At 42.6% G+C, this 16,019-nt stretch overlaps 4 protein-coding genes across 4 annotated transcripts; all 4 read right to left on the bottom strand.

Annotated features, from left to right (window-relative positions):
• Positions 1-2,271: 2,271 nt before the first annotated feature.
• Positions 2,272-3,970, bottom strand: LOC120807173 (odorant receptor 131-2-like). Its single transcript, XM_040158909.1, has 2 exons — positions 3,866-3,970; positions 2,272-3,075 (listed from the first exon to the last, which is right to left on the bottom strand). The coding sequence occupies exon 2, from the start codon at positions 3,034-3,036 to the stop codon at positions 2,272-2,274; it is 765 nt and encodes a 254-aa protein (XP_040014843.1). The 5' UTR covers positions 3,037-3,075; positions 3,866-3,970.
• A 2,835-nt stretch (positions 3,971-6,805) lies between these two features.
• Positions 6,806-8,556, bottom strand: LOC120807172 (odorant receptor 131-2-like). Its single transcript, XM_040158908.1, has 2 exons — positions 8,401-8,556; positions 6,806-7,648 (listed from the first exon to the last, which is right to left on the bottom strand). The coding sequence occupies exons 1-2, from the start codon at positions 8,554-8,556 to the stop codon at positions 6,806-6,808; spliced, it is 999 nt and encodes a 332-aa protein (XP_040014842.1).
• A 3,179-nt stretch (positions 8,557-11,735) lies between these two features.
• LOC120807171 (odorant receptor 131-2-like) lies at positions 11,736-12,866 on the bottom strand. Its single transcript, XM_040158907.1, has 2 exons — positions 12,726-12,866; positions 11,736-12,539 (listed from the first exon to the last, which is right to left on the bottom strand). Exons 1-2 carry the CDS (start codon positions 12,843-12,845, stop codon positions 11,736-11,738), a joined length of 924 nt encoding a protein of 307 aa, XP_040014841.1. The 5' UTR covers positions 12,846-12,866.
• A 1,547-nt stretch (positions 12,867-14,413) lies between these two features.
• On the bottom strand, positions 14,414-15,573 carry LOC120807170 (odorant receptor 131-2-like). The gene is made up of 2 exons (XM_040158906.1): positions 15,418-15,573; positions 14,414-15,238 (listed from the first exon to the last, which is right to left on the bottom strand). Exons 1-2 carry the CDS (start codon positions 15,571-15,573, stop codon positions 14,414-14,416), a joined length of 981 nt encoding a protein of 326 aa, XP_040014840.1.
• Between the last annotated feature and the right edge of the window lie 446 nt (positions 15,574-16,019).

Below are 16,019 nucleotides of genomic sequence, written 5' to 3'. Positions count from 1 at the left end.
CTGATTTTCTGCATTTTGTTAATACTTTGCAGAGAATTCTTTTAATTTGAAACAGGATATATTGAGAGTTAAACACACTGTGTGTTTAATTATTTTTTTAAATAAAGGTTTAACAAAACGTAAATATCTATGACACCTTAACATAGGGATGATGTGGAACAGATTAGTATGTGTAAGTAAACACTATAATACAACTCTTGTTACACAGCAAGTTTACAATATACATGTATACACATGCATTCTAGAAACTTACAGACTTACTTCATTCAGCTTCTCATAAATATTCACTCAGTGTGTAACGAAGACGTGTGTAGACCAGAAAAAAAAAGTTTCTTACCACAAAATATCTATATTATATCTATATTATATCTATATTATATCTATATTATTCGCTGTGTGGCCCCTTTAGATTCACACACATTCACAGATTCAGCACTTACACGTCCACGATACCAATATGTGTGTGTGACACAAAACCTTTTTTTAAAGAAGAAAGACGCACGCTGCCTTTTTAATAGTAACAACAAAACAAAAGTAGCAAACAGCAGTGATAGCAGAGACACTATTCACAGACAATAAACGGCTCTCGCTCTCCGGTCAGTCACTGACTGTCAGTGACCTCCTCCAGCAGCCTGGGCTCTCGTTTATAAGGATTTGCGTGGATGCGTGTGTGTGTGTGTGTGTGAGTATTGATCAGGTCGTCATGGGGACCGGGTGTCAGGGTCATGTTTTGGATCCTTGTAATGAGCATGAGGAGACTCTTGATCCCTGAGCTAGTGAGGAAGATGAGCAGGAGAAAACCACATGGAGCACGTGGTTTTAACAACTGTCAGTCTTGTTCGAGTTTCAGCTGAAATCCATCAAGTGAAAGCTGCATTTATGACTTAATCCGTTATCACACTGTGACGCTTACAGGAATCCAACGTTGCTGGTTTGTGGAGAGAGTCTTGATCTAGTGTCAAACGCGGCCGTGAGCTTGGGCTGCCACCGTCGACCGGCCGGGAAGGTGCGGGGAGACGCACAATGTTAACTCGTCACTCGTAAACGAAATCTCGTAAAGTATCTGAGCCAAACACGACAGTAACAGAAGCCATGGCTTCGGCTTGCATTAGGGTGAATGTTTTGCCACCTGCCAGTTAAGAGGTCTGACAGACAGTGTGAAAGACACTGACATGAGGAGAAGGAGGATTTGTCCAGCTGTGGACATCTGCTCCTGGTGCAGGCAAATATGTCAAAGTCCGGAAAGCCCTATTAGCCGGACAGCAACCGAATATTCAGCAGGCAAACTGTGACTCTCTGTTGTATCTGCGTTTATAATCAGGATTCATTTACTACTAATTTAAAGGTTTTCTTTTTTCTTTATTTTTGAATGGGGTGTTTTGTTAGTTTGTCTATTCCCTGCATGTGAGCAGTTGATTTTAAAGCCGACGGTGAAGCAGATTGATCTGCATGGTTAAAAAATACCATAGTGTCTCAGACTCTACCACCGACACGTTTCCCGGTGGATTGTGCACTTAACCTACTGTAAACGTGTCGGCTCCAAAACTAGAAAACGACGTGATGTTGTCCGGAAACTCCAAAGGTGAAAAGGAGCTGAAGCATCACCTCATGTGCTGATCGGTAGGTTGACCGATGCTTTTTGTTTTGGGGAAATACAGACATTAAAACTGTATTTAACTTTTCGAGGCAGAGCACCAGCTGAACCTTTAGTGCGGGAGAATCACACCTGTTTCCTGAATTGAAAATCCTATAATTGCCAGTATTGATTTAGTGACTCAAAGGCACGGTGTATAAACTACCACTGTAGGAAATGATGTGGTGTCTGCGCCACCAGGTGGTGTTTGTTTCTGTTTGTTTCAGAGATTTCTGTGTGTGTGTATGTGTGTGTGTGTGTGTAGCTCCCACAGCTCACAGTGGCTCCCTGTTCACCTGTGCAGTGACTGCACCTGATACCATGATCAAATTTCTACCATTCATCGTCTCAGATGAAAGACATTTGATGGTTTTCTGTGTTTAGACATCTTTTTTCTTTATTGTATCAGCAAGTACATACAGTATAAAATATTGTATTGTATTGTTGTTGTTGTTGTTGTTTTTACTTGCACTAGCCCGTCCGGCCATTTTCAGTACTTCTATTCTGACTTTCAACATATTTTCAATTCTTTTTAATTTTTCAAATTTGAATTAGAATGTTAAAAATTGAAGATCTGCTCCATCAGAGTGGATTTTTTCATTCAACCCCTCTTGCCGTGTAATCGGTTACATGTCGTCTCACTGCTGGGGGGCCACTTTCTGCAGTTTCTCCCTGCACCTGTTGCTCAGAAGGTACATCTTGAAGTACTTCCTGAACTTTCTGTCTCTGACGCCGTAGATGATCGGGCTCAGGAACCGGGGCAGGATGTAGATGATCAGGTAGTTTGCAAATCTGATTTCTAGGGTTCGGCCGGGGAAGATGAGATGCAGAACAAGCTCCACACTGGGGGAGATGTAGGAGAGCAGGCACATGGCCAGCTGGACACCGTGGAGCAGGATGGTGTTCCTGGCTCTCTGGGCTGACGTCTTCTCCGAGGAGATGGCCCTGGCTGTGAACAGGATTCTCAAGTAGGTGAAGATCAGAGTCAGAAACACGCAGGAGAAATAGATGATGTCAAAGGCTTGTCTTTTGTACGCGAGGATCGGGTCCTTGAACACTGTTTGTCGCAAGCAGAACACGGACTCCTGAAAGAAGCCCAGGGACTCGGTCGCCAGCGTCACAAATAGATCCGTGATATCCGGAACCACACATATGAACCAGATCAACCCGATGACCATGTAAGTTCTTCTCACCGTGCAGATTCGGGCGTGGCTGAAAGGTTCGCAAATGGCAATGTAGCGCTCTACGGCCATGCCCGCTAAGTTGACTGGGGTGTTTCTGGTGGTGAAGACGGCCACCAGGATGAAGAAGCAGCAGAAAGAGACGTTAATCTTGTAGAAGATGTAGCTGAGGACAAAGAGTGTGATGGTGACGGTCAGCTGGACGGCATCGTTTATCACCATGTGGATGAAGAGGATGTAACGGGGGTCTTCGTAAAAGGTCTGGAGGAAGAGGAAAGAAAGAGGAGGTCATGGTACAAGAGGAGAGGGGGGAAAGGGAAAGATGTTAGTGGAGCCCTGGAGGAAAGGGAGAAAAGTCTGGACGGCAACTCAGACCATCCTGACAATGAGTGATTCATTTTTATACCGTAATAATCGTTGATCCACACGTGGCGTTGATAAGGTTAAAGAAGGATCTTCAGCATCTTGTGAAGCGTGAATAACAAATGTGATGAACCGAACTCGGGTTTCAGCTAAAGATCCTTTTCATTAATATTTAATCTGCCCTTGATTTTCTTGATCAAACAATAATTGTTTGGTCTAAAAAAAAAAGGGGGGGGGAAACTGCTGATCGTAATTTTCAGGTGATATCCTCCGATTGTTCATTAGGTCTTTAACAGTTATTTGAAAGGCCTGAAAAATGTACAGATTAGTTGATAAATTGATTAGTCAATCAACAGAAAATTAATTGCCAACAATTTCAAGAATCGCTTAAAGGTTTATGTCAGGTATTAAGCACCAATGTTGACTTTCTGTGGTTCCAGCTTCTCAAATGTGAGGATTTGCTGCTGTCGTCTGTTTTCCACCTTTTTTACCTGGATACCTTTCAGCTCTGGACTGACGGTCAGAACAAGCGATCAGAAGATTGATCACTTCGGTTCTCTGGGAAGTTGCAGTGGGCATTTTTCACTCTTTTCAGACCTTTAATAGATCGATTGAATGATTGATTAATGAGGGGAAAAAAGATCCTGATTTCTATCCGTCTATTCTGTGTGTTTGTTGGTGCTGGTACCTGGTGTCTGAAAAAAGTGGCGACCAAGGTGCCATTGATGTAACTGAGGCTGAGCCAGACCAGAATCACAATCAGGTTCTTCACAAATGCTGTGGTGAAGGTGTCTCTGATGAATAGGAACTGTTCCACCACAGACGGAGCCAGAGAGAAGAAGGAAACAGAAAAGCCTCTGAAATATGTGGAATCATTATGGAGATGAATGAATGAATCCCATCACGTTGTTCCCGCCCCCCCCTTTTAGAAATTGAAGAAAAGTTTTGCAGAAATTAGAAAAATGCCAAGGTGTAACAATTGCTATGTCATGAGCACTAACAGGCATGAAAGTATTTGCCTCTGTCTTATGCTGGCACACACACACACACACACACACACACACACACACACACACACACACACACACACACACACACACACACACACACACACACACACACACACACACACACAAAACACGGCATAAACAATGTTGAAATAAAAGCTAAAAGTCAATATAATCTCCCTCATCATATCTGCGTTAATATGAATAACCTGTCGGTTTTATCCTTTGTGTAAAACGTAGAGTTCATATCAAAGTAAAGAACAATTTCTTTCGCCTTTTCTCGACCATTCAAGACCGTTTACCAGCTAACGTTAGAGTTTGAGCTTTGAAATGGTAAAATAACATTTACCGCAGGTTTATTTTCCAGCAAACACCTTTATCGGTTAGCACATAACTGTGAATCAGGAGGCAGAACATACGCACGATGGTAATCTGGGCATGGACACAAAGTGAGTTCTGCTTGAGGCTCGATATCAGGAGGCACCAGACCAGGCCATAATTTGGTCACGATGTGAGGTCAGTGCTTCGTGTGAAGGGGCTTCAGTTAGACACAGAGTCAGTGTTAGAGCCATAAAGGTTAGAGAGTGATGTTTCTCTCAGAGTTGATCAAACATCAAATTACGTTTTCGTTTTAGAAAATCATGGTGACACATTTAACTGTACTAAATTTTCTTGCGTTAGTCTAGAAGAACTAAATGGCGCAAGACTTTTATTTGCAATGATGAAGTTTACACTGAAATCGAAACACAACAGCGCAAGCAAGTCAAAAACAGTTTCATCGATATGAGGAGTCATTGCAAAACATGCAGCACTAAGATTTCCCCGAACCTGATGAGGAAAAGTCACGTTGCCTCCTGGACCCACTGGTGAGCTCATGTTTTACTGAGACCTGACAGAGAGAGAGTGTTAAGTACAGGAAACACCCTAAAACTGCTTACTATAATCCGTCTGAGAAATCTGTTTACAATCAATCAAAGTATTGTTAAGCTCAGTTAAAACAGGATCTTTATGCTGCATGTACACTAGTTTGAGCACATATTAGAAAACTCAAAAACACAAAAAATATACCTTTTTGCTTCACTTTGTTTAAGAGAAAATCTCACCCTTAAGAAAACTAAAGATTTTCCGCTGAAATGTTGTGGAGAAATGCAATGATCCACTTCTACTGCCTCATTGCTGTAAACCTGAGATTTAATTTTTATTATTCAGGCTGTTTGGAAATCTGGCTCTGAAGTTCCCTTTGCGTATTCAAAATATATCGAAACATTTCCTGAATATTTTTGCTCAGGTGTAGCAGAAAACAAAAGTCGAATCCCTGCTCAACTGAAACGTCCTGACATGCAGCGTTCTGCCGTTATTCCCTTTTCACCTTCTGCCGGATTTTCTTTTCCTCTCCCTCACTACCCGTCCGACATGAGCAACCACTCATACATAACGTTAAAACGTGCACTGGTGTTAATTATTTCATCAACGGTGCGTAAAGGAGTTCAAATTCCAGTAGTACCTACTAATGCTGCATGTGCATGTTCAAATTTGAAACATTTGAATGCAGAGAAGCCTTGATTTAAAATGTATTGGACAGAGTACCTGCCAACACATGGACAAACTCACGCCGTGATGTTGCTCGGCAAAGAGTTGCATTTTAAAGAGGTTGGCCCGGAGCTGCCTCACCCCCGTCTCTGCCCCGATCCACCTACCTGAGTCCAGGTTGGACGCTCAATGCAGACAGCTTGACAGACGAACCTTTATAAACACCCTGAAACAGGACCTAATTGATTTCCTTCCCCTCGTCCTCCTCAGGATTTGTCAGAGAAAAGAAAAACATGATGATGATGACGATAATAGTTGGTGGTGGCTGTAATGAGGACAGTGAGGAAAACGCCCTGTGTGTTTTTCTTTTTTTTTTTTCTCTTCCCACTTTCGCACCATGGATTTGAACCGTGCCGTAGCTTCCTCTGGTGTAGCTGTTGTCTTTGCATCAGGGCAGTTTTCCTCACGTGTTCAGAAATATGTGGCTGCAGCTAACAGCTATTTTCCTTGTGGATTAATCTGAGTCGTGCAGCACTAATTGGAATTCATCCTCCGTGGACCGTGAATGTGTGATGAAATTTCCCGACTCTCCATCCAGTAGCTGTTGACGTGCCTTTTTTTTTGGGGTTTTTTTACATATGAGCTATGCTTCTCTATAACGTATTGTTTTATTAAGAGAGCGCTGTACATTAATAACTGGTATAAGGTTTTGACTAAGTGTCATTAAATTGCAATGAATCAGCCTCTTCTTAGCAAAGTTGCTGCTCTGATGGTTTTACAACTTACACAATATTTTTGAAAAAAACGTATCTCATATCTTAGAATTTTTAAAAAATCAGTGAACGTTTGAGATGAAACCTGAAAAATGACAAAAACATTCCCTTAAATTCTGAGGCATAGTAATAATGGGGATTTATTTGTAGTACTCACAGCATCCTTATAAGTTAAACGCTATCGCCGCTTCAACATAAACAAAAGTAAAAAGAGTAAAACAAGTAAAAACAAAACCAAACACAAATGATGATGTTACACACTATTGTGGAGAGAGAGAGGATTTGTTTGGTTTGCAGATAACAGGCAGTTGGTGTTTGTCAGAATGTGGCTGGACACTGAGAAAACTGTGGCTGCGGTTTCGCAGTGGGCATTATGTCGCCGTTTTCTGGGTGGCTGCTCGTGCCCACTTTACACAGCAGGTACCTTCTCACATATCTCCTGAAAGTCGGGTCTCGCAGTCCGTAGACAATGGGACTAACGAGCCGCGGCAGGATCTGGACAATGACATAGGTGGCAAAGCGTATGGCCAAGTGCTGTTTGGGCATCACGTAGAGGAGACCTTGTTCGAACATGGGTCTCACGTAGGTAAGCATGCACAACAGCAGCTGAAAACCATGGAGGAGAATAGTGTTCCTGGCTTTTTTAAAGTCCGCTGTTGCTCCCTTGGCTGCAAACAGAATCCTGAAGTAAGTGTAAAAGAGCGTGAGCCAAACCAAGGCGAGGCAGACGATGTGCGACGCGTCCCTCTTCTTCAGGCTGTAGGCGCTCCTGAACACGTAGTCCCTGGCACATAACACCCGGGAATGAAAGAACTGCAGGGGCTCTGTGGCCAGGAGGATGAAGAGGTCTGGTAGGATGGAAAGTGCGCCCACCACCCAGATCAAGCCGATCAGGACGTAGGTTTTCTTGACGGTACAGATCTGGCGGTGACGGAGGGAGACGCAGACGGCGATGTAGCACTCGACTGCCATGCCGGCCAGGTTTAGCGGGGTGTTGAGGGTGGTGGTGACGGTGAAGATCAGCAGGATGAGGCAGAAGGGCACGTTGATTCTATGCAGGGCGTAGCTGATGACGTGGAGAAGGGTGGACAGCGCCAGCTGCATCATGTCATTTATCACCAGGTGGATGAACAGAATGTAGCGAGGGCTGGAACTGAAGATCTTTAGGACAAAGGAAGCGCGGAGGAGGGAGTCAAACAGACAGACAATGCACGACATGACATCTTAAAGCGATCTCTGCAGTTCGGATATAACTGGCTCACCACAAGTCACAGTAACGAACTTTGTAACTTCAGAATATTTGAATTACTTTCCAATGACAACGTCAGATTAACCCCAAACCTATGACCAACAGAAGAAAGATTCTCTTCCTGTCAGCGGTGGAATTTTTCTGTACATAACGGCACATTTTGAAAGACAAGAAAATCGCAGATGGGTTTTTACTGAATACGACTGAACGATGCACAAAAACGGAAAATGAACTAATGAACAGCAGAAGCAGTGAGCCAGATCACATGCATGTTATCTGATGGTGCCAGTACACGAGGTTTCGTCATGAAGAAGCACTTTGTGCTACTTTAAAAAAAAATTTTTTTTTAACAGGAATCCTTTGCTTCAGGTTGATGATAAAATTCAGATTTTTTTTTATAGCATGCTGTTATCTTGGATATTTAAGCGGTGCATCATTTACCCACGTCTAACTTATCTCATTCCTTTTTTTTTTTTTGAAAACTGATTTGTTAAAGCTTTTGTTATGTGTATATTCAAAATTCGACACCTGTTTCCCTGAAGCAGAGTGGGAAAAAGGAGAAATTTTAATTTTAACATGTTTGAATGTCCCGCTTCTGCTCACTCCTAAGTCCCATTTTGCACTTGCCCGTGCTGTATATGAAAAACGATGCTAGACTTCAGACCTGGTGCTTTCTGAAGGTGTGGACCAGAGTACCATTGATGTAGTTGATGCAGAAGCAGAGGGCCGTGACAATCAGGTTCTTGACGACAGCTGCGGTGAAGGTGCTCCGCTTGCTCCCAGGTGCAGTAAGAGCGCCATTGATGGATGAAAAATTCATGTCTGACATGGCCGAATCCTCCCGGTCTGAAATAGGCAGAGATAATATTGTAGGTCACGGTGTCTTCACCAAAGTGTGAGGTTTAAAAAGACTTTTTTGACAAAGTCTGGAAAAGATTCAAAAATAAGGGAAACTTATTTTAAAACCTGACAATTGCAAATGCTCCATGATTTGAAATAATCTGTAGAATAAAATGTCCTTTTCTAAATCTAATATTGGTTTAAAACATAATTCCCTGCCTCTTTGAGGAGTGTGTCCTGGCCATGTCTCAAACTGAATCAGCTATTTCAGAGCAGATGGTAAATCTAGACCCGGTGTTGGCTTTGTTCTGAGGCAATAGCTGAGCACAATGTCCTCGGAGGAACCACGACTACCGCACGAGGACAACTGGCCCATTTCATAGAAAATACCCCCCACTACTTCACTACGAGAGAAACAGCAATTCAGCAAGATCTGTCAGTAATGAATCCAGATCACAGAGAAAACAAACGATTACATCACACTCATGACATGCAGCAATATAATCTGATGATACACACAGTGCGGCAGTGGGTTGCGGTCCATGCGGTGTCAGTTGAATGCAGTAACAGCAGTAAGCATAGGAAGACTGTTCGTACCCAGCTGGACGTCACATAACACCGATCTGTTGTGGGTGTTGATGCGAGGAGTTCATATAGGTTTGATAGGTGACATTTGGGATTGTTGTTGTTGTGTAGGTGTGTTCATGTTGGCATGTGTGTATGTTAAAGGAGCAGTTTCACATGTTGGGATATATGCTCATTTGTATTCGTTGCAAGACTGACACGAGTATTGACATCAGCTTAAAACTTGGGCCTTATTGTGAGGCTGAAATCCTTATTTTTGTGATGACATTTTATCAAGTGATGATGTGAAAACTGCGACAGTGCGTCGCTCGTAGCGACGGACCCAGCTATGCGGGTTTATGGAGCTTTACAGTGAGTTTCAGCTCATTGTTTATCCGCCCGGACCACAGCTGTACTGCTCTCGGTTTCTGTCGCAGCAGCAGGCAGCTGTTTTCAGAGAAACGGCTGTAAAAAGCCGCTGTCCACTACCTGCTCAGCAGCAAACAGCAGACAGACACAGTCAGAGACCAGCCGGTGAACATAGTGGAGCGTTTAGCAGCTGAAGAGCCAGATGTTTCCCTCAAGAGCTGGTGGAGACCAAAACCAGAGCAAAAAAAAGAGGGAATCTGGTGCATTTATCTCCAATCTCCACAAGCGTCAGGCGGGTGGACAAATTAATTTCCTTCTTTACATTTTTGTTTTTCTGCACAGATTAAACAATTAATTACACTGAATACCTTCTTTAAACCCGGGCTGTAAAGAGGGATGGATACTGAGAAGTGGTCTTAAAGCTGCATTAATCTTTTTTTTTTTTTCTTGTAGGCAATTTAGGGCAGCGGACAGGGAGCAACTTCAGCGTTCATTTGGAGTCACGTAAACTGGTGAATGTAAGTCCAATATTCACTCTTCCTCTGACTCGAATTCTGTGTACTGTTAAGCGGTGGGCAGGTAACGTACAGTGTGTTAATCAGAGCTTTTCTGTTGCCAGCTGTAGGAATAAATGTTAATCAGAGACTCCAGGAGCTGGAATTAGATCCGTCTCGGTTCTTCAACACAAAGCAAAGGAAGCCCAAGTGAGGGTTCATGTTACGCACCCGTTTGGTTAGGAGGGAAGTAATAGCAGGGGATTTGCACATGAGTGAACATGAACAGTAGATTTCAAGGCCTGGCCAGTTCCACAAAACCGCATTCAAAGTCATATTTTTTCTCCATTCAGGAAATGGCTCATAGCTTCAGTAGAAAGCGTCACTCATTTCCTAAGGTTAAAATTTTTTCTAATAGTAGTTTGAAAGTTTGAAGCAGTAAATCTTGCGGGTAAATTTCTGATGCTACCACGTTAATAGTTTCGTTTGGTCCCTTCTGAAACTGACTCCTGTAATTAGGCCGCGCTCATATAACATACGGCTCACAGTGGTTAATGATGACCGGCGAAAAAAGCGATTGCATTGAATTGATTAATTCAGTGAAACATATTTACAAAGTGCCCCCGATATGGCCCACCTGTAACTTGAACTGTGTCAGGTGTAGAGACCTTGAGAGTTTGCTGCACACAGTAGACTTATGCACTGACTGAAGGGAACAGGTCTAAGCACAATAGCGCTGCATGGGTCGACCGCAGCTCTTGTGCGCTGGAGGTTTCCAGTCTGACTTCAAGCCTGTTCCAAACAATTCAGTCATATACAACCACACTAACTGCAGCTCTCCAGCAAAGTGCAAGTGTATTTCAGGCTCCGGCGTGAGACTGTTTTGATGTGCAGGTGTTCCTTTTATTATGTCTCTGTTGTACATTTCACTCTGTTCAAATTACCTGTCCTTGCAGAGCCACTTTGACACTGTATATTTTTTATATGAGACGATCTGTGTGTCAGTTTGGGAAATTATCAGCTCTGGTGTAATGAGAACAGGAGAGAATGTGCTTGTTGAGGCCAGATGGAGTGTGAACAGCAGGAAAAATTCTGTGGATTAATGATCTTTTTCAGCTCCTGATGCTTGTGAATTGGCAGCACACCGTATCTGTTTCATTGTTGGTGGGGTCGCATTGTGCTGGGGTCTGTTCGGATCAGGCCTGACGGGGTCCTCTGAAAATTATTTAACGGACGTCAGTTTGGGGAAGGTTTTCCATGTGAACGGTCCGGATCAGGTCCAAAATCTCTGATCACTGTAGACAACTGAAGTAGGAGACATCTTGTGTACAGCTGTTAAACTTTTGAAACAAAAACAAATATTTGCATAATTCTAGATTCTCGGAGAATGAGGCGACATAATTTTAAGTCATTCAGCTTTTATTGTGGAAAGGCCATATCAGACGCACAGTATTTTTCCAAGGAGAGAATTTTAATATGTTACATCATCTCTTGAGGGGATCTCAGTAGCAAGAAGAACAACCAGTAAAAATTAATTCCTTCTTTATTTGTTTAAAGAGCAAAAACAGAAGGAAGACTGTAAAGCGCTTATACAAGGGAGCTGCACACACACACAAAACCACGGCAGTCCCTGTCTTGACGTCTCTGCTACTATTTAATGTATTTTGTTTTGTTTTTTTTTCCTTTTAATGTGAAACTGTTTAAGCATAGCAGGAGCAACCCAAACAGGACTTTATAATGGCCCCTTTGGAAGCTTTTGTGGACGAATGTTAGCACTTGTACAGAGCAGATATCTTTTCAGGTACTTCCTGAAAGTCTTGTCTCGTAGCCCATAAACAACCGGACTGATGAGTCGAGGCAGAACCTGAACAACTATTGAGATGAGGAAGCGAATGGCCAGTACCCCTTTTGGGAACAAGTATGTCAAACCTTCTAACATTCGATGGAACACATAGGTGAGCATACACAGCAGCAGCTGGAAGCCGTGGAGGAGGACAGTGTTTCTGGCTTTCTTGGTGTCTGTAGCAGCTGTAGCTGCTTGTGCAGAGACCAGGATCCTGAAGTATGCATAGAAAAGCGTGAGCCAAACTATGACCAAAAACACTGTGTTGGATATATCTCTCTTCTCCGTGAGATAGGGTTTTCTGAAAACGTTTTCCCTAAGGCAGAAAACTCTGGAATGAAAGAATTCCATGGATTCTGTGGCCAAGGCGACAAATACATCGGGTAGGATTGAAAGCGTGCTCAGCATCCATATCACGCCGATCACCACGTACGTTCTCTTGGCTGTGCAGATCTGGGTGTGGCGGAGGGGGAAGCATATGGCGACGTAACACTCTACTGCCATGACAGCCAGCGTTAGAGGATTGTTTAGATTCGCAAATATAGCGATCGTTAGCAGAACAATGCAAAAGGAGACATTGAGAGTGAACACGATGTAACTCAGGACTTGGATGAGGGTGAACAGGGTCAGCAGGATTATATCGTTGATTACCAGATGGATGTAGAGGATGTAGCGAGGGTTCATGTTGAAAACCTGCAGCCAAGGACAGAATTGATTTAGGAAATAAGAGAAAAAGAACAGAAACAGCGCCATTGGTTTTATGAGAATCTATCGTATTACACTGTGCGGTGCTTATTGCTAAAGGGATGAAATGAATTTACACTTGTTACCCTCGTGCACACATGGGAATTGATTTCTAGACGCAGACAAGACTCAGACCTGATGTTTTTTGAACGTGTGCACCAGGGTACAGTTGACGTAGTTGATGGAGATGCACAGAACCACAGTGATCACATTCTTGACTATGGCTGTTTGTAAGGTGTCCCGATAGACGGGCATTGTGAAATTTCTGTCAGCGTCCGAAAGGCTCATGCGTCCACCGTCCGGGTCCTCGTAACGCTGTTTTAACCGGAGACAACTGTAGGTCACATTAGGAAAGAGGTGAGAGAATAGTGTTCGATTGATCAGCAGGTCAGGTCCTTTGCCAAAAAAAAAAAAACAGTAAATCAGTAAAAAATCAGTAATGTTCTCAATGATACATCATTTCTGTATGCTTCGTGTTCCTGTTACAGAGCTGAGTGTTTTTCATACTACTTGCAGATTAGTGGGTTTTTAAACATGACCACTCATGGCCCTGAAATAAATAAATCTTATCTCAAGTAAATAGAAATTAAAGTAAAACGCTCATTAGCCAAGCCTAAGACTTTTCAGTAATGCACTCAGAATCTGCTAAATAAATAAAGCAATTGAGTAAATAATGTCATTAATGATGCTGAATTCCATGTAGCTGCTTCAGTTTCAGGGTCCTGATGTTGCCCGTGCTGTCATCGTTTACTGGGACGCTTAGAGGTTTGCTGTGAGGAAGGCCTATGTCACAAACTTTAATGGCAGTCACACCTTATATAAATCCATGAAACAGGCATTTTTCAAGTTAAGCATTTTTGACTTGTCATGGCAGCAAAACAAGTGCTGCGAATAACGTTAATGAAGGCTCTGTTGCCCCGAGTGTCCCAGTGAGCTATCCCAGTGAGCCAGCATGCACAAAACCAGCACCCTGAAACAAGACAGCCAGCGGTTTTCCCGCTGTTACATGTAAACGTTTGCTGTTATGGTGAAACACCAAAAAAAAAAAAAAATACAAAAAACCCCCCCGGTTGAGTTTGAATAAGTGTGAGTACGCAATTTAATACCGGTGAAACTAACGAGGTTCAAACCATGTTAATGAGGAACATTATAACATTAGAATTTTTAATATCATTTCATTTATAGAGTCAAGAACGTCTGTATAAAAGTTCACCGTACAGAATGAGCCACATATACACACACACAATAATAGTCAAACAAAAATGGCCATTAATCAATATATTGTCTCTTTATACACATAGAAAGAATTGGTACCCACCGTGGTGATGTTGAGGTATGGCAATCATACACACAGTAGGTCTGATCTCTTTGAAATTACTTCATATATAGAAGTTAACGCAGATGTCATGGGATTCAAGAACAGTCATGGGTCTAAGGTGTGTGTGTATGTACTTGCATTACTCATGCTCTTGCGGGGACATAAATCTGTTTACACAGTCACACAGTCGCTGTGGGGACTCAGCTTCCTTACTGGGGCAAAAAGCAAGTCCCCGTGACGTGGATCACTGAATTTTAGGGTGAAGGTCAGGGAAAGGTTTGATTTAGGTCAAAACATCTTTAATTGGGATGCACAACATAACCGTAAAAGGGGAACAAAAGGTAGTTTAAAATAGTGGTAGGCTCCAAACATTACTTGTATTTCATTCAGTTTATTGGAAAATCATTACTGTATCATATACTGTATGTGTACTGTATAATACACACAATGTATTTGTTCTCAGTGCCATTTGACTAAAGTGCACCGCATCTGTGTAGTCGCTTATCTAGTACAGGAACATGAATTTCACAGGGGTCCGTGGCTTGACGCATGCTCCCACTGTACGCAGCAGATACCTTTTCAAGTGCTTGCAAAACGTCTTGTCTCGTAGCCCGTACACGATAGGACTGATGAACCTAGGGAGGATCTGGATGATGATATAACAAACAAAGACCACATGTACATAATGTTTAGGGAACCAGTACGACAGAGCCTTTATTAACACATGGCCGACATAGGTTAGCATACACAACAGCAGCTGAAAGCCGTGAAGCAGGATTGTGTTCCTGGCCTTCTTTGCGCCTCCGTCTCCCGATTTAGCCTCTTTAGCTCCTCTGGCAGCAAAGAAGATCTTGAAGTAAGTGTAAAAGAGCGTGAGCCAAACACCAATGAAGTAAACTATGTAGGAAACGTCCCTCTTCTTTAAACTTACAGGGTGTCGGAAGAGGTTGTCCCTCTCACAAAAAATGGCAGAGTAAAACAAATGCACCGGCTCTGTTGCCAGGACAATAAACACATCTGGCAGGGTCGAGACTGCGCTCAAGGCCCAAATCCAGCCAATCAGAATATATGTTCTTTTGATGGTGCAGAACTCGGCGTGCCGCAGTGGTAAGCAAATAGCGATGTAGCACTCCATGGCCATGACAGCCAAATTTAATGGAGTGTTGAGGGTGGTGAAGACCGCAAAGGTAATGATGAGACAACAGAGGGAAGTGTTGATTTTGTAGAAGACATAGCTAAAGACGAACAGGCTGATAGTCGTAGTGAGCTGGATCATGTCATTCAAGACCAGGTGGATGAACAGGATGTAGCGAGGGCTCACATAAAATATCTGAAAGGGAGGAGAGGAAAGGAATCGGTCAATTAAAGCATCTGGCGTTTGTTACTCTAAGCCGTCCGTGTCTGTCTGCTACTAACAGTGATCACCGATAATTGATGATATTGATCACGATAATAACCACAGTGACAGTTCTGATCATGATAACGAACACAGTAGGACAGGATTCTGACCTGGTGTTTCCTGAAGACGTGAATCAGTGTGCCATTGATATAGTTGATGGTAAAGCCAAGAGCCAGAATGATCACATTTTTGGTCACAGCTGTGCTTGAAGAGTCTCGGTAACTCAGACCCCCCGACGCATTGTAATGGTAAGATGAAGAATTCATGAAGACGATTTTAGGATCCTGAAAGCCTCTGCTACGGAGCAAGATTTAAAAATATTTTAATGTTCTGTTCAGATTTGTACTGCAGATTGAAACTTGTGTATGTTCTTCTCTGAATCGAACATTTTCTTATTTTCACAGCTTTCTCACAGTTGCAGGGAACCCTTGCTCCACTATTCAAGGAATTATGCACAGAGAATAAAGTCAATTTAAAACCAGTCAACTCATCTTTACTTTTCATAGTGAAAGTGCTCAGCTTTAAATGTATCCATTCAAAATCATAACCATATTTGAACGGGTCTTAAATGTTCCCCAAAACCGACAAAATTCTTTACTTTAATACCAGCAGTCATGCTGCAAAAGTTTTTTTTTTTTTTTTTTTTTAAATATAAGAAATAAAGCAATCTTAGACTTTTTTTCCTTTCAGATGAAAAGTTTGACTCTTGTTG

The sequence above is a fragment of the Xiphias gladius genome, chromosome 21, assembly GCF_016859285.1.
Source record: "Xiphias gladius isolate SHS-SW01 ecotype Sanya breed wild chromosome 21, ASM1685928v1, whole genome shotgun sequence".
NCBI classification, from domain to species: Eukaryota; Metazoa; Chordata; class Actinopteri; order Istiophoriformes; family Xiphiidae; genus Xiphias; species Xiphias gladius.
Note: the sequence above shows the minus strand (reverse complement) of the source record. Positions and strands in the feature narration are given on the sequence as shown.